Genomic DNA, 19,849 nt, shown 5'->3' with positions numbered 1-19,849 from the left:
GGACCCAGAGGCGCCCCCACTGAGAGCAGGCCAGGCCCCGCTGCCGGCTCCAGCAAGGGGCTGGCTCACGGGGCATGGGCCTTGCCCACAGGGTCCCGCTTCTCCGCAAAGGGCCCGGGGAGCCCACCAAGGGGGTGGGGCCACAGGGGCTCCCGCTAGGACGGCGCCCCCCGCGGGGGCGGTTGGCAAACACGTTTCTCTTTTGCTGCTTCCTGTGTCGCGTTCCTGTCCCGGCTCGGGCTCTCGGACCGCTGTGCGCACCCGCCTGCCCGCCTGGCTTCTCCCCGGCGTGTCCCAGGGGCCAGCATCGCTGCTCGCACTTCGGGGCCGTTTTTACGTGAAATGAGCGCGAACACAATCGCTGCGATGCTGGGCAGCCGGTCTGGAGCCGACGACCCACCGTGGGCGCACCCGGCCGTTGAAAACGTCCTTTATTCCTGCACTTTCCGTTTTGAGCTTTTCTGGCCGCGGGTGACCGGGGCCCCGGAACCTGCGGGAGACCCCGGGCCGGGCCGGGCAGTGACCCGCCCCTGTCATCAGCTTCCGGCGCGTCACTTCCGGCCCGGAAGAGTACTCCGCGGCAGCGGGCCCGCCCTCCTTCCCGGGGAGGCTGCCGCCCAGCGCCCGCTCCGGCCGGGTCGGCTCCGGGCCCTCTCGGCGCCCGCGAGAGGCGCCCCCCCGCTCGCCCCGCCCCGGCGTCCGCACCTTAAATGCCGCCAAGGCCCGGGCGGCCCCGACGGGGAGGCGCCGCGCAGCCGAGTGACGCGTCCTCGCGGGCCACGCCCCCACGGAGCCCGGCGACCCGCCTCCCGGCCCCGCTGCGGGGTGCGAGGGCCCCGGGCCCGGCGGGCTCCCGGTGCGCGACAGCGGTCCCCGCGGGCCGAGGCCCCGCGCCTGCGGTCATCGCGCCCCTCCGGCCGGTGGGTGGCGGGGCCCCCGGACCTCCGGACCCCGCAGCGGAGCCGCCTCCTCCCGCGCCGGGGGCGGGGCTGCCTGCCCGCTGAGGGCGGGCCTCGGGCGTGCTTTCCGGTGATGGCGCCGCCCGGCCCTGGACGGCGCCGCGGCCGAGGAGCGCCCGGCCCGCGTTGGGAGCAGGTCCCGAACCGCGTCCTGCGCGGGGCGTGTCTCCGGGTGGGTGTGACGGACGCGGAGACGCCGAGTAACACGAACGGCCCCGGGACCCCGTCCTGCCCCCGCGCCCCCCTCGCCCGGGGCTGAGCCCCTCCCGGAGGCCGGACCCTGCGGCCCGCCCGGCCTCTCCATCACGCCCCGCTCCGCGCACCTTCACCTCGCGGAGGGGCCGGCCCACCTTTGGCCCCCGCCTCACCGGCCCCTCCCGAGCCCACGGCCCGGCCCCGGGGATGCGGGGCCCCAGATGCGGGGGGCGCCCCGCGGGGTCGGGTGGTGCCAGGCTCGGGCCCGGCTGCCGAGGCCGGCGGCGGACACCGGTGGGGCCGGACGGGGGCGCGGGGCGGCGGGCACGGGCTCGGGGGTGACTGCGCTTTAAACCCGGCACCGAGGCCCCCGAGGTGGGCACGGCCCTGGGGCAGGGCAGCCGCTTCCTCCGCTCCGGGGCCCGAAGGGCACGATCGCCCACGAATCCAGGGCGTTCGGGATTTTTTTTTTTTTTTTTGCCCAGAATTTTAGAAAATGAAAAATAATGGTTGACGTCCTGCCGGGTGCTGTCGGGTCGGGTACCCGCCGGGCTGGCCCGGGCCGTCAGTGACTTCCCCTGGGTTTGGGCTTTGGGGGTTCACAGGTGACCCCGTCCCCCACGTCCTCCGCCTGGAGGCTCTGGACGCCTGGCCGCTGCGCCCGGGAATGGAAACCCTTCTGTTCGGGGCGGAGTCTGCTCAGCGGGTTTGCTGAGGTTTGGGCTTTTTAAATGGATGCCTGTTACTTTACTGAACAGACTTAAACCTGCAGGGAGCCCGGGGAGCAGGACGAAACGGTGTCCATTTTCAATCTAGACCTTGGAAAAGGGAGGGAAGTGGAAAAAGAAATCAACAGATTTCCATCCCGCCTCCTCGGCCGCACAGAGTTGGTGACGGGCGCCTGTTGGGAACCGGCTGTACCTTTTAAATCGGCGCGGCTGGGACGGACGCTGTGGCCCTGCCCTCGCCTGTGGCCGGTGTCCTTAGCCAGAACCTGTGCCAGCGCCTTACCGGCCACTCGGGTCGGGTCCAGGGTTCCGGCCCGGAAAGCGAAGCTGTGTGAAGAGGCTCAGATGGGCCGGCTCGGCCTGTGTTGGGCAGTGTGTTTAGGATGAGTTCCCGGAGGCGCACTTTAAAATGCCCTGTGACAGGTGGAACCGGTCTGGGCCCTCCCCCGGCGATGGGGGACATCTGGTGGGTTCCCTTTGTAATGGGATTTATTGGGGTGACGTTGGTGAAGAAAGGGACGTAGGTCTCGGGGGCACAATTCTGTAACGTGTGTTGAGGACTTGAGTCGTTTGTTCTAGAACAGGGATCCTTCGCTGGGGAAATTGGCCGGCTCCAGCTGAACTCCCTTCGGCAGTGAGCGAGCCAGGACGGGACGGGGCGTTGTCTCCGGGTTCGAGCCCCTCCCTGCAGGCTCACCGCATTCGGAGCAGCACCCAAATGTCACAGACGGGATTCCTGCAATGTCCCGTTGCAGTGGCCCTGTCTCCTCCCAGTCCTACGTGGGCACCTCGGAGGGTGGGTCCCGGAGGAGAAAGGTGAAGAGCCCGCCCTGGCCTAGCCACGGCCTCTCCTCAGCCACCGGCTCCTCGCGGGGCTGCGTTCAGTCCTTGTTTGTGCTGTCACCCGAGAGGGAGGGAATTCTGACCTTTGTCACCCGGGACCTGGGTGGGGTGGCCAGTGCTCCGGGCGCCCCAGGTCCAGCGCACTCCACCCTGTTTCCAGGCAGGCTCCGGTGAGTCCGGCTGTTTTGTTTTGTTTTTTTGTTTTTTAAATATATTTTTATTGATTTCAGAGAGGGAGAGAGAGCTAGAAACATCAATGATGAGAGGGAATCATGGATCGGCTGCCTCCTGCACACCCCCGTACTGGGGATCGAGCCCGCAACCCCAGCAAGTGCCCTTGACCGGGAATCGAACCCGGGACCCTTCAGTCCACAGGCCACCGCTCTGTCCACTGAGCCAAACCGGCCAGGGCGGCTGTTGCATCTTAAAGTCCCTTTTCCTTGTCAGATCAGGTTGCTTCCGTCTTGCAGGGCGGGAACCGTTTCTCCCTGAAAGACACGGGAGTCACGTGGGCTGAGGAAGAACTGGCGGCGGGGACGCGAGCAGGAGCCGGGAGGCAGCTGTGAGGGCGGCAGCACCGGGTGAGTAGGGCCCCTGACCCGCTCCTTCGGCCTTCCCGCGTGATGCCCAGCACGGCATCGAGGGTCTTCGCTGCATCCCAGGGGGCCCCGTTTCATTCTGTTCGAGATTTAAACACTCCAGGCTAATTACCGACGATAACCCTGATGTCACTTATCACCCATCATCCACTCAGCTCCGTGTGTGCGTGTGCGTGCGTGCGTGTGCATGTGCGTGCGTGTGCGTGTGTGTGTGTTCCTGTGTGTTACTGAGTTACTCCTCCTTCCTGCTGTCCAGTGTTGGGTTGTGTGAAAGCCCCCACCGTGTACCTGCTCGCTCTCCCCCGCAGACAGCTGGGTTCCCGGGGGGCGGGGAGGGGGGGCGAGCCTGGTCTCTCGCTGGAACTGCTGGTTTGTAAGGGCTGCAAACGTTTACCTCATGTCAACCTCGAATGTATGATTTTTAAAAATTTATTGGTTAGAGAAGGGGGGGGAGAGAGAGAGAGAGAAGCATTGATTTGTTGTTCCATTTATTTAAACAGTCATTGGTTGCTTCTTGTCTGTGCCCTGACCAGGGATTGAACCTGCAGCCATGGCTTAAAGGTTCGATGTTCAACCACTGAGCCACCCGGCCCGGCTACACCCCCTTTCTTGTGCTTATTGGCCACTTAGAAATCCTCTTCTGTGGCACCGTTTTTGCCGTGTTTCCTGTGGAGTTGTCGGAACTGTTTCTGCATTCTGGGTGTGAATCCTGTCACGTTGGGACTGTGCTATATTCTGAGAAACAGAGGTCAGTGTCGCCGGTGGCCGTTCCTTCACGCTTCCCTGCATGGGCGATGCCTCTGGGCTTGGCACGGAGGTGCCCCTCGCCTGCCCCGGGACCATTCTCCCTGGTCCTGCAGGTTCACACGGGGGCGTTTCACAGGAGCACTGCCGTGACGCGGTTCCTCCGCCTCCTGTGTCCCCTGTGGGTGTAAGGATCCATTTTTTTATTTTATTTTCTGGGCTGGGTGACAACTCTCCGAGCATCAGAGATTGTGGAACCCGCCGGCTGGGTATGTGCCCGGACTGAGAATGAACCGGCCACCTTCGGGGGTACAGGACGAACCCCAGCTGGCTGAGCCACCCGGCCAGGGCCCCTGTGCGTTTCTGTCTGTCTCTGCACCGTATGTCCCGGGACCGGGAAGTCCCAGTCCCAGTCCTCCGTGGGCAGGCCCTCCTCCCACCTCCCCCCGGAGGGAAGTGTCCCTTATCTCTCTTCCCTTTGTACTCTGTGTCCACCTGGTACGGTTGTACTTTGAGACTAAACATTCCTGTTATTTCTCAACAAGAGGCCCGGTGCACGATTTCGTGTACGGGTGTGGTCCGGCCGGCCCGATCAGGGTGGGGGGCTGATCGGGTGCGGGGCTGGTGGGGGGAGGGTCGAGGGCGGTTGGCTGGCCAGCCCCGCCCCCCGGTTGAACTCCCAGTCGAACTCAGGAGTTCGTTCAGACAGTGTGCATATTAGCCTTGTATTATATAGGATTTCTCTCTGGTAGTTTCAGCATCTGTGGTGATTCTTTTTTTAATCCTCACCCGAGGATAATTTTCCATTGATTTTAGGGAGAGTGGAAGAGAGAGGGACAGACAGAGAGAAACATCGATGTGAGAGAGACACATCGACTGGTTGCCTCCTGCACGTGCCCCGACCAGGGCCCAGGCCAGGGAGGAGCCTGCAGCTGAGGTACGTGCCCTTGACCAGAATCGACCCGGGACCCTGATGCTGCAGACCTGGGGGTTCTCACGGGGCATGGGGACCTCCCCTCTGACGTCGTCTCCACGGGGGGTCTGTCATTTATTCACTCAGGACGAGTGATTCCAAAGCTCCTTTCCCTGCGGTGCTCGCAGTGTTGCCGTGGCGCCCACTCGGGTCCCTTTCCGGCCTCTGGCCCTGCCGGGGACCCCACAGGGGCTGAGAGGCCGCGTCCCCGGTCTCCTCCAGCTCTGGGCTCGGGCCACAGCAGATGCAGGTTTGTCTGGCGTTCTCTGGCGACGGCGTCAGATCAGGGCAGCGGGAGGCCTGTCTCCTGCTGGCGGTCTCTCTGTGACCGCTGGTGGCTGTCGGCCACTTTCTGAGGGCAGAGCGTGCCCCCCCGTAACTGGGGGACGTCCCGTGGGAGACGGTCTGCCCAGAGCACCCAGGTTTGTTTCAGCGGCTGTTTCACCTCCAGACGCCCCGCCTCCGTCCCGGGCGTTTCTGTGGCCTCTGCTCCCCCTCCCCCCGTGGCCTGTCCTGTGCCCCTCAGAGCTGAGGGCCTGCGTCCTTGGCTCTGGAGCTCCTGGCGGTTCCTCCCCGCTGGGCCCTCAGTGGGGTGATCTGGGATCTTTGATCTTCATCTGCAGAGGCCCTCAGGCCTGACCTGTGCCAGCCCTTGGCGGGTGGGGGGGCGGCTGGGGGGCTGGCGGGGCCTCTGCTGGGGCTTGGCAGCCTCTGTGGGGTGTGGCCCGAAGCCGCCCCCCCCCCCCCCACCCCCAGGCCCCCGGGGAGCCCGGTCTGCGCTGCCTGTGGGTGAGTGCCGGGGGCCTTTCTGGCTGTTTTCACTCTGACGTCTCCCAGGGGCTGCACCCGCAGACGCCTCCCCCACACCCTCGTCTGGTTCCTTCACTCTGCGTGGGGCTGGAGGTTGGCCAGGAGCCCCGAGGCTGTTTAATCACCCACAGGAGGTTCTTCTGGTCTCTTGCTGGGGGCGGGTCACGGCGGGGCCACCTCTCTGCTCTCAGCCTCTCAGCCGGGCAGGCTCTGCGCTGCGTTTCCTCCTGGTTTGGGCCCCTGAGGGTCCCCGCTCCAGGCTTCTCGCCTCGTCCCAGCCTGGCGGTTTTTTCCGAAGAAAACGCAGCGGCGGCGGGAGGCTGTCTCCTCCGGAGGAGTGAGGACCAGCGTCCACGCTCATTTTAAGATGTTCTGAGCCCTCGCTGTGCCTCCCAAGGCACTTGGACGAAAAACGGGAACCGTGCGGACTTGGGGTGCCTGTCCCCTCGGCCGGGCGGGGCCAGCGGCAGAGGCAGGTGGGGTCTGCGTCCCTGCTCCGTCCCAGCCCCTCGTCCGCAGGTGGGCTGTTTGTGGGGTTCCAGTGTCATGGAAAGAGTGTGACGGGGTGAGGGCCGCCCTGGGCTCGCCGGGCCCTGCTCTGGTCGCGGGGGACGGGGATGTCGGTGTCGGTGTCGGTCCCGGTCCGGTGTGACTGGGCCCCGCGGGAACCGATGGCTGCCGGGGCGTGGAGGAGGGACACGCAGCCGTGGCTGTGGGCCCCGGTCAGGGAGGCCACCGGGTTATGGGGAGCCGCCCACAGCTTTGGGGCGGGGGCTGGTCAGATCTACCGACAAGTGCGGCCACCCGCCCTCTGCCCGCCTCGCCCCCGCGCTGCAATGAGGGAGGTGGGCCCACCAGCAGCTCGGCTTAAACGCAGCGTGGACGCCGGGCCGGGGTCCCGGAGGCCGTTTCTGACCCCGTGTTCCGGACGCCGAGTGTGACTGCAGCTTGTTCTGTGAGGGGAGGAAGGGCCTGGCGCCCCCTCTCGCCCGCCCCTGGGCACCCCCCCTCGCCCGCCCTGTGCCGGCCAGGCCTGGGCCCGGCTGGGCGGCCGCAGAGCAGCAGCGGTCGGCTCTCCAGGGCCAGGGAGACTCCGGATCCTGCCTGAGCAGCTGGGCCTCCGAACCGGGCCTGGGCCTGGGCCTTGAGGCGGGGGCGGGGCTGTTGGAGGTTTGGGTTTGGGGGACACGTGGATCCGGAAATGAGGCGGACCCCTACTTGCAGGTTCGACTGAGATGAAAGCTTTTGGGGAGGGAAACTGCCGCAGGAGTCCCGTGTCCGCTGTCCAGACGTGGCGGCACCGCGTCGGTCCTTCCACCTGAGGACGCGCCCGCGGGGACACCATGTCGGCGCCGGCAAAACCCGCGGAGCTGGCCCCGGGCCCCGAGGAGACGCCCCGGGGGAAGCCGCTCCTCGGCTGGGGCTCCCTGTTCGGGCCCCGAAGTGAGAAGATCGTCTTCGCCAAGAGCGACGGCGCCGCCGAGGAGAGCGTGCTCACCGTCACCATCACCGAGACCACGGTCATCGAGGCGGACCTGGGCGTGTGGAGCTCGCGGGCGCTGCTCTACCTCACGCTCTGGTTCTTCCTCAGCTTCTGCACCCTCTTCCTCAACAAGTACATCCTGTCCCTGCTGGAGGGCGAGCCCAGCATGCTGGGTGAGGGCGGGCCCAGAGCTGGGTGAGGGCGGGGCCAGAGCTGGGTGAGGGCGGGGCCACGGCAGGTGGGCGGGGCCAGAGCTGGGTGAGGGCGGGGCCAGAGCTGGGTGAGGGCGGGGCCGGAGCTGGGTGAGGGCGGGGCCACGACAGGTGGGCGGGGCCCAGAGCTGGGTGAGGGCGGGGCCGGAGCTGGGTGAGGGCGGGGCCACGGCAGGTGGGCGGGGCCAGAGCTGGGTGAGGGCGGGCCCAGAGCTGGGTGAGGGCGGGGCCATGGCAGGTGGGCGGGCCCAGAGCTGGGTGAGGGCGGGGCCGGAGCTGGGTGAGGGCGGGGCCACGGCAGGTGGGCGGGGCCAGAGCTGGGTGAGGGCGGGCCCAGAGCTGGGTGAGGGCGGGCCCGGAGCTGGGTGAGGGCGGGGCCAGAGCTGGGTGAGGGCGGGGCCGGAGCTGGGTGAGGGCGGGGCCAGAGCTGGGTGAGGGCGGGCCTGGAGCTGGGTGAGGGCGGGGCCGGAGCTGGGTGGGGGCGGGCCCGGAGCTGGGTGAGGGCGGGGCCAGAGCTGGGTGAGGGCGGGGCCAGAGCTGGGTGAGGGCGGGGCCGGAGCTGGGTGAGGGCGGGGCCACGGCAGGTGGGCGGGGCCCAGAGCTGGGTGAGGGCGGGCCCAGAGCTGGGTGAGGGCGGGGCCACGGCAGGTGGGCGGGCACAGAGCTGGGTGAGGGCACAGAGGTAGGTGGGCCACTGGCATGTGGGCGGGGCATGGCGGTGGGCGGGGCCACGGCTGCAGCTCATCCCCCACAACCCCGCCCGCAGGCGCCGTGCAGATGCTGTCCACCACGTGCATCGGCTGCCTGAAGATTTTCGTCCCCTGCTGCCTGTACCAGCACAAAGTCCGGCTCGCCTACCCGCCCAACTTCGTCATGACCATGCTGTTCGTGGGCCTCATGAGGTGAGGGCCTGGCACTGGGTGCGGGGCTGGGCTCTTGGCACGTCATTTAAAATGCCTTTCCCTCCCTCGCCGGTTTCGCTCCGTGGACAGAGCTTCGGCCTGTGGACCAAAGGGTCCCGGGTTGGATTCCGGTCAAGGGCACGGCCCTCTGTTGCAGGCTCCTCTCCGGCCCAGGCCCTGGTCAGGGCTCGTGCAGGAGGCAACAAATTGATGTGTTTCTCACACATCAGTGTTTCTCTCTGTTTTTCCCTCTCTCTTCCAGTCTCTCTAAAAATCAATGGAACAATAGCCTCAGGTGAGGATTAAAAAAAATAAAGATGTTTTTAAAAATAATTAAAATAAAATAAAATGCCTTTACCATCTGGCCGGTGTAGCTCAGCGGTTGAGATCAACCCAGGAACCAAGAGGCCTCCTATCCGATTCCCGGTCAGGGCACATGCCCGGGTTGCGGGCTCCATCCACTGTGGGGAGTGTGCAGGAGGCAGCTGATCAATGACGTTAATCTCTCATCGACATTTCTACCTTTTTTTTTTAATAATATATTTTATTGATTTTTTTTACAGAGAGGAAGCGAGAGGGATAGAGAGCTAGAAACATCGATGAGAGAGAAACATTGATCAGCTGCCTCTTGCACACCCCCTACTAGGGATGTGCCCACAACCAGGGTACATGCCCTTGACCGGAATCGAACCTGGGACCCTTGAGTCTGCAGGCCGACGCTCTATGCACTGAGCCAAACCGGTCAGGGCTGATGTTTCTATCTTTCTATCCCTCTCCCTCTCTCTCTCTCTCTCTCTCTCTCAAAAAAATCAATAACGACAGATTTAACAAAATAAACAAAATAAAATAAAATGCCTTGCCCGTCACCAAGAGTGAGCAGCCGTCCGAGTGACGTCACCGTTGTGGTCGGAGGTGAGTTCATGCAGACTCAAGCCTGCGTTTCAGGGCAGCACGTGCCCCTGGCTTTGTGGACCTCGGTGCCCGGTGGGTCCTTTCTGGCGCGGCCCCGGCACTGAGTTAGTCGTGGGTCAGGGAGACGGGCCTCCTGCGGGGCCCACGCTCCGGCCACATCGGTCCCTGCAGGTGTGTGGCGGTTCCTGAGGGCCGGACCCAGCAGAGCACGTGCGGGGTCAGGTGTGGCCCCTGGCTGGCGCCTGGCAGAGTCGGCTGAGAGCCACCAGCGGACTCGCCCGTCCCGACCACCCTTCCGGCTTCTCTCCAGGTTCGCCACGGTGGTGTTGGGTCTGGTCAGCCTGAAGAACGTGGCGGTTTCGTTCGCTGAGACGGTGAAGAGCTCCGCCCCCATTTTCACTGTGATTATGTCCCGGATGATCCTGGGGGAGTACACGGGTGAGCGCTCGCCCGCCCGCTGCAGCCAGCGGGCTCCTGAGAACGGAGAAAGTCTTGATGGAATTTAGCAAAAAGCACACGGACGGGTCCTTCCTGCGGGAGGGCCAGCGCACAGGGTCCCGGGGGTCCCGGCCCTCGGGTTTCACACGCACCGTCCTCAGCAGAGTCCCCGGGCAGAGAGCCCCAGGCGAGTGCCGGGCACCGGGCGCGGGGCAGGGCCCCCACGCGGGCCGTGGGTTTGCTGGCCGGCCGGCGCTGCCTGAGGACGCTCCGGGCAGCAGGGCCCGGGGACAGAGACATGGCCATGGGCTGAGGCTGCGCGTCTTCCTCTTTGCTGAACGGGAAGGGCTCGCGCCCTCGTCCACGCCGCCCTGAGATCAGCAGCGGAGCCGTAGGGTCCCTGCTCGTGGGCGTGGTCCTCCCTGTACAAGAGAACTGTCTCCCTCTCACGTCCGGGGGTTTAGGCCAGAACGAAAAAGGAATAAACCTCGGGGCGTCAGGCATTGAGTCCTCCCCCCCAGTTTCTCCTTTTAATAGAATCCCTGCAGCCCGTCTCCCTTCCTCTCCTGTTTGCCGGTGAGAATTGTGGAGCCTGGGGGTCACCCAGGCCCGGCAGAGGCCGTCGGGGGGCCTGGAATTGAGGGGGGCCTCTGCCTCCTTCCAGCAGAGACCAGGGCGCTGGCTCTGGATGAAAGCGAGGGCCGGCTCTCCTGGGAAGGCAGGAAGCAGCATGGCTCCCAGAGGAGCGTTGGGGCCACACATGGTCACAGCCGGGCCCCCAGGTCACAGCCGGGCTCCCAGGTCACAGCCGGGCCCCCAGGTCACAGCCGGGCCCCCAGGTCACAGCCGGGCCCCCAGGTCACAGCCGGGCCCTCAGGTCACAGCCGGGCTCCCAGGTCACAGCCGGGCCCCCAGGTCACAGCCGGGCCCCCGGGTCACAGCTGGGCCCCCAGGTCACAGCCGGGCTCCCAGGTCACAGATTACAGCCGGGCTCCCAGGTCACAGCCGGGCCCCCAGATCACAGCCCGGCCCCCAGGTCACAGCCGGGCCCCCAGGTCACAGCCGGGCCCCCAGGTCACAGCCGGGCCCCCAGGTCACAGCCGGGTCCCCCTTCCCTCCTCTGCAGGGCTGCTGGTCAACCTCTCCCTCGTCCCTGTCATGGGAGGCCTGGCCCTGTGCACAGCCACCGAGATGAGCTTCAACATCCTGGGCTTCTCAGCCGCGCTGTCCACCAACATCATGGACTGGTGAGTCCGGGGGTTGTGGGGACACCCGTGTGCCCGGGGGCACTGCGCACCTGCCTCAGCTGGGTGACGGGAGCTTCACCCAGAGCAGCTCAGTTCCTTCCCGCAACCCAAAGCCTGGCCAGTGCGTCTGATGCCGCCTTTTCCTCGACGAGGTCGCTTCTCCTCCGAGAACAAGCTGGAACGTGGTGGTTCATGGCCTGGTGCTTAAGAACGCCCACAGGGCCGTGGCGGGCTACCACGGCTGGGGTGCAGGGAGCGGGACGCTAGGAGAGGCCGAGCCGCCCTGGCTGCTGTGTGGGCGCATCTGGGAGTCGCGCTGCGTGGGTGTTGGTGAGGCCCGCCCCGCGCAGGCAGCCCCGGCAGTTCCGCACCAGCAATCACGTCCAGTTTGTCCTTTTGCTGAGAGAGGAGGAAACACCACCATGGGGGTCGGGGTCGGGGTTGGGGTCAGTGGTCGGGGTCGCTGTCACCACCAAAGTACGGCTTGAGGTTTTGAGTAATCCTGCTAAGAGAAAGTGAACAACTTTAATTCCACCTCCAACTCTCGGAGGCGTGGCCCTGCCTCTGGGGCTCCTGGAAGCACGACTGACGGACTGACCGACAGCCTCCTGCACCGCACGCCCCGCAGCCTCCGTTCTGCGGCCTCCACGCCCACTCCCCCCCGCACCCCCCCGCCTTCTGTTTAAGTCACAGGAGGTGTCTTTCCATGAACCTCCCTCCAGTTTCTTTCTTTTTTTTTTTTAATAATATGTGTTTATTGATTTCAGAGAGGAAGGGAGAGGGAGAGGTGGAAACATCAATGATGAGAGAGAATCATGGATCCGCTGCCTCCTGCACGCCCCGCACTGGGAATGGAGCCCACAACCCGGGCACGTGCCCTCACCGGAATGGAACCCTGACCTCCTGGTTCATAGGTCGATGCTCAGCCACTGAGCCCTGCTGGCCACACACACACACACCCCCTCCCCCGCCCCCATGTCCGACGGTCCCGCAGCGGCGGGTCCTGCAGGGAGCGGAGCCCACGGCTGTGCCCGGCTCCGGTCTGGGTTGTCAGTGTCTCCAGAGCCATTGTTCTGGTTCCAGGCCCGACCGTGAGAGCTCCTGTCCGCACCGTCCTCGCCAGGTTTTTGCCGGAAACAAAATGCACTGCTTCTGGGGCCCCGCGGGCAGCGCCACTCGCCAGGGCCAGCCGCTTGCTTCCCGGACGGACACGGCCTGGCTTTCTCTTTGGCCGAGTGTGTGTGCGTGTGTGTGTGTGTGTGTGTGTGAGTGCGTGTGTGTGTGTGTGCGTGTGTGTGTGTGTGTGTGTGTGTGTGCGCGTGTGCGTGTGTGTGTGTGCGTGCGTGCGTGCGTGTGTGTGTGTGTGTGAGTGTGTGTGCGTGCGTGTGCGTGTGTGTGTGTGTGCGTGCGTGTGCGTGTGCGTGTGTGTGTGTGGTTTCCCATGTGTCTGTCCCCTTCCGGAGTTCATGAGCCTGAGCTCCTGTTCCGTTTCCTGGGTGCCGGCCCGCGGCAGGTGCTGATTTAGGGGGGCTCCTGGTTCAGAGGGGGGCTGTGGGGTCCTCCGACACCTCGGAGCTGGGTGGCCGCAGGCCCATCGCTCAACCTCGCCAGGAGGAAGGCTGCAGACGCCTCGTCCATCTCAGGTTCCCCACTGACTTCCTGCGTCGACGGTAACCTCTTCTCTCCTTTGTTCCAGTTTGCAAAACGTTTTTTCCAAGAAGCTCCTCAGCGGGGACAAGTACAGGTTCTCGTAAGTGTCACAGCTTCCCAGGCCGGGGCCCGATGCCCGGACCTCGCCGCTCCCGGTGGCGCAGGTGGGGACTCGGGAGGAAAGCCCCGCTGCCCCATGGAGCTCCGTCCAGGCCGCCTTTCCCCCCATGGCCGTGCGGGTGGGCTCAGCGGCACAGGCCCTCCTGGTCGCCCCGGGAGCCTCCTGGTCCCCCCGGGAGCCTCCTGGTCTCCCCGGGAGCCTCCTGGTCGCCCCGGGAGCCTCCTGGTCGCCCCGGGAGCCTCCTGGTCCCCCCGGGAGCCTCCTGGTCTCCCCGGGAGCCTCCTGGTCGCCCCGGGAGCCTCCTGGTCACCCCGGGAGCCTGCTGCCTGCTCTGCTCGGCGCTTCCACGGCTCTCGCGTGGGTCTGGGTGAGCTCAGGCGTGCTGTGCCCGCAGGGCGGCCGAGCTGCAGTTCTACACCAGCGCCGCCGCCGTGGCCATGCTGGTTCCCGCCTGGGTCTTCTTCATGGTGAGTGTGGGCAGCCCTCTGCACTGGCCCTTTGTCTTCAGCGCGTTGGGAGCAGAGTGGGGGGCGGGGGTCCCGCTTTGCTGAGTGGCGCAGTGCCCGCTGCGTGCCCGAGGAGGACGGACAGAGGTGGAGGCCAGGCCTGGCGCGGGTCTCCGAGGCCGAGCCGGAGCTGTGGGAGTTTCCCGAGGTTCTCCTGTGACGGTTTTTAGGCTGATTTAGTTTCATTTCTTTTTTTTTTTAAATATTTTAAAAATTGGTGTTAGAGAGAGAGAGGAAGGGGGAGGGGGAGAGAGAGAAGCAGTGGTGTGAAAGGAACATGGATCGGCGGCCTCCTGCCCGCTCCACACTGGGGATGGGGCCCGAAACCTGGGCGTGTGCCCTGATGGGGAACTGAACCGGCGACCCCTCGGAGCGCAGGCCGGCGCCCCGGCAGCCGAGCCTCCCGGCCAGGGCGCTCTGCGTTTACGTGTTTGAGGAGCAACGGGACTCAGCAGCTGCACCTTCTGCTTATGTTCCCGCCAGCAGTGCCCAGCGGCCCCCCTCTGCACGGCCTCGCCAGCTCGTGTTCTCCGGCTCTTGCTGTTTTTATAGTCGCCGTCCTGGCGGGGGAGGGGGGCTTCCCTGTGGCTGGGGCTGCGATTCCCTGTGACCGAGGGCTCTGGCCACGTGCCTTGGTCGATGCCGTCCGGCCGCCGCCCAGAAGGCAGGTGTCACAGCGCCCTCAGCCTCAGCTCGCCCGCCCCGGTGGCCGGGCACGTGGGACGAGGTCCTTCCGGTGACGGGCACCGGGCCGACGGGCGTGCGGCGCCGCTCTGCTCCGCACGCAGGACCTGCCGGTGCTCGGGAGGAGCGGCAGGAGCTTCAGCTACACGCAGGACGTGGTGCTGCTGCTGCTGACGGACGGCGTCCTGTTCCACCTGCAGAGCGTCACGGCCTACGCCCTCATGGGCAGGATCTCCCCCGTGACCTTCAGGTAGGACAGGTGTCGGCGTGGTTTGTGCAGCAGCCTCGAGGGCTTCATTCTTATCGAAGGTCTGCGTGCCGGGGGCTGTGGTGCTGGCCGAGGTCCCGGGCACGGTGGCCGGCCGCTGCCTTTGGTGCCATTTGAAACACGCGCATGAAGTGTGTGAAAGAGCTTTTTTTAAAAAATATATATATTTTTATTGATTTCAGAGAGGAAGGGAGGGGGAGAAAGAGAGAAACATCAATGATGAGAGAGAATCATTGATCGGCCGCCTTCCGCACGCCCCCTACTGGGGATCAAGCCTGCAACCTGGGCATGTGCCCTGACCGGGAATCAAACCGTGACCTCCTGGTTCCTGGGTCAATGCTCAACCACTGGGCCCCGCCCAGCTGGGTGAAAGGCTTTTGGGGAGGTTGCCACTGGGTGAGTCTGTTGTGCCTGGAGCACCACGGTCCGCGGGCTCACCTGCCGTGCAGGACCCTGTCCCAGGTTGGGTGCTGTGGGCCCTGGTGGCTGCGAACACCTGAAATGAGTGAGCTCAGTGAAAACCTGGATTCCTGCTTTTGCCTACTGCCACCCACTTCCATGTGAATACCACCCGTGACCATGGGCTCTGGGAACCTGGAGGGGTAAAGGTCCGGTTAGCTGGTTTTCACTTTTATAACTGGACTAGAGGCCTGATGCACAAAATGCGTGCACGGGTAGGGTCCCTAGGCCTGGCCTGCAATCAGGGCCCATCAGGTTCGCCGCCTCCTCCTCGTTCCCACCACTGCTGGTCCCCCGCCATGTTCTGTCCCGCCCCCTGGTGGTCAGCGCACATCATAGCGAGCGATTGAACTCCTGGTCTCCAGGTCGAACTCCCAAGGGGGTGATTTGCATATTAGCCTTTTACTATATAGGATGAATTTCACGAAAGCACAGTCTCAGTAACAACTAGAAAAGAATGAGCCAGGAACTCCAGCCGTGGTCGGCAGCTTGGCCACGTCACGTGGTGTGCGTCAGCCTCTCTCCTGTCGCGGCTGAGCTGTCACCACAGGGGGACTGTCCCAGTGTGAGGACAGCAGAGGGCTCGATGGCGCTGCCCCTGCCGCAGCCTCAGTGTCCCCGGGCGTGCTCTCTGCTGGCTGTAACCTGGCTCAGTGCGGACAGGAGGTGCTCAGTAGCCCCCGGGCTGGCAGCCACGTGCACACCCCTCTGTCTTGCAGCGTCGCCAGCACCGTGAAGCACGCCCTGTCCGTCTGGCTCAGTATTATCGTTTTCGGCAACAAAATCACCAGCCTGTCGGCCGTGGGCACCGTCCTGGTGATGGCGGGCGTCCTGCTCTACAACAAGGCCAGGCAGCACCAGCGGGAGGCCATGCAGAGCCTGGCCTCCGCCAGCTGGACGCCGGAGGACGGCACGGAGCCGCTGGTCCCCAAGGACCCCAGGCCGCACCACTGAGCGCCGGGGCCTCGGGGTGCGCGCTGCTGTCCTCCTGCCGGATGCGGCCCCCGCCCGCCGCTGCCCGACCCCCCGGTCAGCTGGGTAGGGAAGTGCATGTGCGGCCATTCCTGCCCCTTTCGGGGGTTGCAGTCCAAACCAGCGGGAATTTGGGGACCCCCGACGTTGGCTCCCTGGGGGCTGACCAGAGCCAGCTGCCGCTGAGCCATCGCCATGGAATGTGAAAACTGCCTCGCGCGGCCCCTGAGCCAGACGCCGAGGGCCGGGACCCGCCGGCCTCTGCTCGGCCCTCGCTGGGCACACAGGTCTCCCTGCAGGCAGGCCCGGCCGGTTCCTCTGTGGGCGACACCCCCACAGAGGGGACGACCGTGAGCCAGAGCCGGGTCCAGTGCCACCGTGAGCGCCCCTGCTGGTGCAGATGGAGAGATCTCACAGCCCACGCCAGCCAGCAGAGGCCACCCTGCGCCAGGGCAGAGGCCACCATGCCCCGGGCCTGGGCACAGGCCAGGGAAGTCCATGCCATGGGGTCTGGCAGGGCGTGGGGAGGGGACACGGCACAGAAAGGGGGTCCCTGCTGCTCGGCCGGGAGCCGGGCCTGCGGGGCGTCCCTCCGGGTGGGCGGGCGGCGGAGGCGGGAAGGTGGCGTTGGCAGTGCTTGTCGGTGTTTTGTGAAAAGGAAACCGGCACCGACTCTGGGGGCACCGGTGTCAGGGCCCGAACTCGGCGCGCTGTGCGCCCAGAGCTGACCGAGGACCACGCGTGTTTGTGCCTGAGTTGGGCTGCGACTCCCAACCTGGTGGATTTCTGATGGGGACGCTCCACCGCCAGCCAGCCTCAGCCTCCTTCGCGCCTTTGACCAGCGAGCTGAGCCCTGGGGCTTGTCAGAAGCAGCCCCCCTGGGTGAGCAGGTCTGGCCCCGCCAGGAGCCCGCCTGCAGGGACTGAAATCCCTAGAAAAGGAGCGGAAGGCCTCGCTCCCGTCCCGTCTCCCTCCTGCTGTTCAGGCCCCTGGTTCCCGCGGGTTTCTAATCGGAAACTAGGAACAGAGCCTCCGGGAGGCCAGGCCTCTCGGAAACAAAGAGCAATAATCACGTCTCGTGAAGTCCTGCCGACTTGAAAACGCTTGCCGTGCGGTGAAGTCAAGAGGCCTTTGAACCACTCGGCCTTTCTGCGGGGCTGACCGCGGCCGCAGGACCGGCGGGGGGGTCGCCTGCTTGGCAAGCTCCCCTCACTGGACGCCTCTGCGACCTCCCGGGATTCTGTCCCCTTCCCTCCTCTTCTGCTTCCCCGAAAACCAGCTAAGGAGGACGCCCCGCCGGCGGCCGGGGGAGGAGATGTCGCGTTGATCTGTGGGGACCAGGGTGAAAGCACTGCTTCCCCGGCTCCTGCCCCGCCCTCGAGAGCCCCAGCCCCACGGTGGGTGGGACGTGCACAGAGAAGGGCCTTCCCGCAGGCTCTGCCATCCGTAGTTAGAGAGGCCGCCGGCTCCGAGGATTGTCAGGGACTGACGTGCCCCACCCTCCACTCTCTCCCGAGGCTTTCCCCCGGTTTTGATTTTCTGGATTTTGGACCACAAACAAAATGAAGATTTTCTTAAATTATTAGCAAATGAGGCAACTTCCTGCAAAGCTGCTTTGGAGACTTTTCTGGTTGGGGCTGTGGCTGGCGTGCCCTTGCTCGGGGCTGACATTCCTTCCATTCGTCTCGTCGCCACCACTGAGTCTCCATGCCCGGGCGCTGCCAGGAGTCACAGCCACAGCCTCACCCGGCCTTCTGTGGAATGACTGTGCAGACGTGATGCGTTTTTCATGAACTCGGTCTCGTTTTTACAGTGTGTCCTCCTCGCTGAACGGTCTCAGGTGTGTGTGCACCAGCGATGACCAGGGAGTCGGCCACGCCTGTGTCCGGTTGTCTGTGCCTTTGTAAACAAACACTGGAACCAGGCCTGGGGCCGTCGCCTGCTCACGCCCAGCCATACCGAGACGCGTTCACATCGCTGGCTTTCAAAGCGTCCACTACTGAATGGCATAGAAAGCCTCTTGTTTTTAAAGTCCACTAGTCATCATTTCTGCATAGCAGTGTGAGAGTCGTCTGCCTTAGGAAGCTGAGAACATCCTTGCACAACCCAAAATGTGTCTTTAATTTGAGAAAAAATAAACACGATGAACAGGAAACAGGGAAAAATGTGCTGCTCCAAGAAGGCTCCCCCGCAGAGCTGTGCCGCGGCCGCGCACGCAACGCTTCTCCCCAAACCAGTGGTGTTTGTTTCCTGCGGACGGTCACTCAGCCCGGCCCAGGGGGTGGTGGACACGCAGCCTGGCTTTTTACGTCTGTCCAGCTGATGTGCTTCCTCGGGCTGGAAGTATTCTCACCGTTTCCCTGGGCTGGAAAAATGAAGGATGTCACTGCAGATAGAAACCTCTGCTCTTGCCTTTGACCAACGTCGTCCTGAGGACGTTATTCTCTCCCAGAACATGTACGTGCCCTGACGGGGGCCCCTCCGTTTTCCTAGACGCCCCAGCGTCCGAGGCATCTGTTTCTGTTCTGGCTGAGGAGCCAAGAGCAGACGAGTCAGCTGCTCCCCGGGCTGCCAGGACATAAAACCTTCAACCGGCTGGCTGCGATTCTGAGTGATGGCCACAGGACCCATGCCCAGATGTCCAAATTGGGGTACAGACTGTCCTAACTGGCAAAATCTTATGTTTGTCTGGGCTTTGTCCCCCACCTCCCACCCCCCCACCACCACCACCGTCTTCATTTGAGGAAAGCTGCCCTTCACTGCTGTCTGAGTTGAGTCTGAACCTGCCCGGGGTGTTGTGGGCTCCACGCTGGGAAGGCTGGTCAGGGTTTTCCCACACTGGGAAACGGGCATTAACTAAAATAACCATCTACATCAGAGCCAGGTCCTCTGTTTTCTGCCAAATGAGCTGTGAAGTCCAGCCCAGGATGCCCACAGTGCTCTGTACTTGGCCTGTTTCAGTATTCATGGGACCAAACAGGAAGTGGTTGTAGTCGAGTCGCTGTCATCCCACCTGTGGTAACGTGTTCGCCCTGTGGTGCCGCTTGTCCTTTGTCTACAGGAAGCCCCGCAGCCACAGCCTGACTCTCGCTCTGCAGAGTCAAATAAACGCTCTGTGCTTGCTGTCTGCGTGGTTACTGGGAGTCTATGCTACCGAGGGTCAAGGGTGGCATCTTGCTGCAGGCGCCAGTTTGCAGTGTGAGCAGAGTGAAAAAATGGTTTCCTGTCACCAAGAACTCAGGAAGCGAAATAACTGCCAGGTACAGAAGGTAAACATTTCCTTCTGAGAGAAAATAACCCCAATTCGGACTTCCAAAGCCCCCGCAGGCGACTCGGAAGCAGCGGTGGGGCTTGGGGCCATGGCCTGGGCACAGCAGCTCTGCTGGCCTTGCTTTCTTTTTTAATTGTTGAGAGTGTTATAGATGTCCCCCATTTCTTGCCCCTCCCCATTTAAAAATATTTTTTTATTCTTTTCAGAGAGGAAGGGAGGAGAGAGAAACATCAATGATGAGCTGCCTCCTGCACGCCCCCTGATGGGGAGCGGAACCGTGACCTTCATAGCTCGATGCTCAACCACTGAGCTACACAGGCTGTCCTTCCCGCTTTATATATACGTATACTAGAGGCCCAGTGCACGAATCAGTGCACGGGTGGGGACCCTTGGCCTGGTCAGCAGTTGGGGCCCACAGGGGCCGTCTTACCCAGTCGGGATGGGGGTGATAAGTGCTGGCTCGTGGGGGGGGAGGGACCACAAGAGGTTGGGCGGCCATGGGAGGTTGGCTGTGGGAGCACACTGACCACCAGGGGGCACTCCTGCGTTGAGCACCTGCTCCCTGGTGGTCAGTGTGCATCATAGTCTTAATGGCCTCTTAGGCTTTTATATATATAGATATATATATTTATACATACATATATTTATTTTATTTCATAGAGGAAGGGAGGAGAGAGAGACATCAATGATGGGCTTCCTCCTGCACACCCCACACTGGAGATTGAGCCAGCAACCCCATATGTGCCCTTGACCGGAATTGAACCTGGGACCCTTTGGTCCACAGGCCGATGCTCTATCCACTGAGTCAAACCCGCTAGGGCTGCCCCCCCTTTTTTAATTGATTTTTGAAGAGGGAGAGAGAGAAACACTGAT

General features: G+C 63.9%; 1 protein-coding gene across 3 annotated transcripts; it reads left to right on the top strand.

Moving 5' to 3' along the window:
• Nucleotides 1–568: 568 nt before the first annotated feature.
• On the top strand, nucleotides 569–18,832 carry SLC35E2B (solute carrier family 35 member E2B). 3 transcript variants are annotated; one of them, XM_054721166.1, is made up of 10 exons: nucleotides 569–1,131; nucleotides 3,196–3,306; nucleotides 7,076–7,507; nucleotides 8,313–8,448; nucleotides 9,671–9,798; nucleotides 10,925–11,045; nucleotides 12,742–12,795; nucleotides 13,211–13,283; nucleotides 14,111–14,256; nucleotides 15,453–15,762. In XM_054721166.1, the coding sequence occupies exons 3-10, from the start codon at nucleotides 7,195–7,197 to the stop codon at nucleotides 15,685–15,687; spliced, it is 1,206 nt and encodes a 401-aa protein (XP_054577141.1). In that variant the 5' UTR covers nucleotides 569–1,131; nucleotides 3,196–3,306; nucleotides 7,076–7,194; the 3' UTR covers nucleotides 15,688–15,762. The 3 variants fall into 3 exon arrangements, with proteins under 3 accessions (XP_054577141.1, XP_054577140.1, XP_054577139.1); XM_054721165.1 differs by lacking the exon at nucleotides 14,111–14,256 and having other exon boundaries at nucleotides 569–920; nucleotides 15,453–18,832; XM_054721164.1 differs by lacking the exon at nucleotides 14,111–14,256 and having other exon boundaries at nucleotides 15,453–18,832.
• The last annotated feature ends 1,017 nt before the right edge of the window (nucleotides 18,833–19,849 follow it).

The sequence above is a fragment of the Eptesicus fuscus genome, chromosome 9 (assembly GCF_027574615.1).
Source record: "Eptesicus fuscus isolate TK198812 chromosome 9, DD_ASM_mEF_20220401, whole genome shotgun sequence".
Taxonomy (NCBI): Eukaryota; Metazoa; Chordata; class Mammalia; order Chiroptera; family Vespertilionidae; genus Eptesicus; species Eptesicus fuscus.
The sequence above is the reverse complement of the archived record's forward strand: the minus strand, read 5'-3'. Positions and strand labels throughout refer to the sequence as shown.

Excerpts from the sequence above, each read along its gene's own strand:
- SLC35E2B (XM_054721165.1), top strand. The coding sequence starts at position 7,195 with ATGTCGGCGCCGGCAAAACCCGCGGAGCTGGCCCCGGGCCCCGAGGAG. Across the intron at positions 9,799-10,924 it reads GATCCTGGGGGAGTACACGG|GGCTGCTGGTCAACCTCTCC; the intron begins GTGAGCGCTCGC and ends CCTCCTCTGCAG. Across the intron at positions 11,046-12,741 it reads TCCACCAACATCATGGACTG|TTTGCAAAACGTTTTTTCCA; the intron begins GTGAGTCCGGGG and ends CCTTTGTTCCAG.